This window comes from Mesoplodon densirostris, chromosome 4, assembly GCF_025265405.1.
Source record: "Mesoplodon densirostris isolate mMesDen1 chromosome 4, mMesDen1 primary haplotype, whole genome shotgun sequence".
In the NCBI taxonomy this organism is placed as follows: Eukaryota; Metazoa; Chordata; class Mammalia; order Artiodactyla; family Ziphiidae; genus Mesoplodon; species Mesoplodon densirostris.
In genome coordinates, this window is record NC_082664.1 from 11613648 (window position 1) to 11615982 (window position 2335).

General features: G+C 59.9%; 1 protein-coding gene across 1 annotated transcript; it reads left to right on the forward strand.

Moving 5' to 3' along the window:
* The first annotated feature begins 225 nt into the window (after positions 1–225).
* Positions 226–2067, forward strand: LOC132487842 (interferon alpha-inducible protein 27-like protein 2A). Its single transcript, XM_060095690.1, is given in 5 exon segments — positions 226–350; positions 502–531; positions 1094–1255; positions 1792–1892; positions 1894–2067. Coding segments are annotated over 5 exon segments (459 nt in total). The 5' UTR covers positions 226–343; the 3' UTR covers positions 2053–2067.
* The last annotated feature ends 268 nt before the right edge of the window (positions 2068–2335 follow it).

Genomic DNA, 2335 nt, shown 5'->3' on the forward strand with positions numbered 1-2335 from the left:
AACCCCGGTCCACTTGCAATGGCTTTCAGGTGCTTTGGGGCTCTTTTCCTTTCGGTGGAGCCACCAAACAAGAGAGAACCACCCGAGGGGAGCCAACAGAGGCGGCGCCGGGAGGAGAAGGACTAGGGGGATGAAGGTGGGAGGCGGGTAAGACCGGCGAGTAGGGGCGGGAAGCGGGATGGGGGGCGGGCGAGCAGGCGCGCAGAATGTGCGTTCCTGCGTTTTGCTGGGGTCGAGATGCTGCGAGGGGCCGGCCGCGTCCCTAGTGGTTCTCCAGGAAATAACAGCATTTCGTGCAGCTTAGTCATTTCCTGAGCTCCGCTGCAGCGAGGAGGGCGTCACCATGATAAGTAAGTAAGTTTCTCTTCCCCATCGGGCTGGTGGCCTGGGCAGGGGGCGGCCCTCCCAGACCCCAACCCACGGAGGACCAGAGGACTCGCTTCTTTCCCTCACTCAACTCTCTCTCTCTCTCTCTCTCTCTCTCTCTCTCTCTCTCTCAAGAACGGGCAGCTGCTGCTGCGATAGGAGGAGGTGACTTTCCTGGATCCCCACATCGCCAGGCCTTCAGCTGGCCTGGGTCTCAGGATGGGAGGGAGGCCTTAGGGAGGTGGCGCTGCCGGGCGTGTGGGAGCTGGCCCGCCAGCCCCCCTCCGCTCCCGGAGCCGCGCGGGTGAATCTTAGGGTCCGAGAGCCGTACTCGCTCGGAAAAGTTCACCGCGATCCCCGACGTAGCTGCAACTCTAGTCCTTATATGTAATGAGCATGTAGAGATTTCATTTGAAACGGGGTTTGCTGCTAAAAACAGCAGTGGTTTATTGGTTTATTTCACCTCTACATTTACACAGACACAGACATGAAGCCCAGGGTGGGGTAGTGACTTCCCCGTAGTCACCCAGCAGGTTAGAGACCCAACCAGGGGCCTACTCTAACCTACTGTCCCAAGCTGGCTCCACACCCCCATCTTCTTCTTTACCTTGGGAGCGGCTGTCTCCCGTCTGCTCCGAGCAGACAGTCCCCAGAAACTGTCAAGGAATTCCTAAGGGAGTCCACTCCCCTGAGTCCACGCCCCGACCCAGCTCCTCTCCCCCTACAGCCCTGGCCGTGGGGGCTGTGCCCGTGGTGCTGGGCGCCGTGGGCTTCACCGGGGCAGGAATCGCAGCCTCCTCCTTAGCGGCCAAGATGATGTCAGCGGCCGCCATGGCCAATGGGGGCGGAGTTGCCGCTGGCAGCCTCGTGGCCACTCTCCAGTCCGTGGGTAAGTGTCCGGGCGGGAGGAAGGGGGAAGGGTGTGACACGCAAGCACAGGATTCAGCCCAGCGGCTAACCCTGACGGAGGGCCTGTCTGCTCTCTCCGGTTTCCTGGTCCTCAATGTCCCTGGTCCTTTGTGTCTCCCTCACTGTCCTCCCTGAGTCCTGCGTGAGGTTTGGGGGCAGGAGGGAAGTGGAGCGGTGAGGATGTTCTGGAAAAGAGAAGAAGGAAAGGAGCCCAGGTTATGTAATAGCTGGGCTCTGGGTCTAGCCCTACCCAAATCTGACACCTGGGTGGCCTAAGCAGGTCCCCTCCCCTCTCTAGGCCTCAGTGGGACCTGTAGCTCTTGGGGTCCGTGGTTGACTCTCCCTCTGTCTCTCACTTCCCATGAATTCACCCCCTCCCTCTGTCCAAAGCAGAGCCCTGGGGGATTCAGGACCCAGGGGAGGCATCCAGGTGGGATCTCTGGGCCTCAGGCCTCCTGAGGGGCCCCAGCCACCGGCCACTGCACCCTTCCTGTGCTCACCCTCTGTCTCCCACAGGGGCAGCTGGACTCTCCACATCATCCAACATCCTCCTGGGCTCCGTTGGATCAGCTTTTGGGGCTTTGCTTGGAGGTGCAAAAAAGGCACCTTCTTCCTCTCCTCCAGCTGGACCCAGAGCTGAAGGGGACCAGCCAGGAGAAAATGTACCCCAAGCCAGACCTCCAAAACTCCCACTCAGTTCAGAGAAGCATGAGAAATAAAGAGCATCTGCAGATGCACCGTCCTGTCTTTGTTCCTTGCAGCCCTGGGGGGTTGTGAGTTGTGAATTGGAAGTTTCAAGTGCCCCCCATTCTCCCAACCTGCCTTGTGGTAGAGGGGCAGAGGTTGGGGGCAGGCTGATCAAGCACAGAATCACTTGGCAAGAGGCTCAGGTTGGTCCCCATCCTACAGGGGATGGGCTGTATAACCCAGGGCCATTTGTGCACCATCGGTGGGTCTCAGTTTACCCCTCACTCAGTGATGGGGTTGACAAAGCTTCCTAGGGAGGCAGAGGCGAGGGGTAGCCGGGATGCATATCGAGCCACTGACCCCAGAGCCCTCG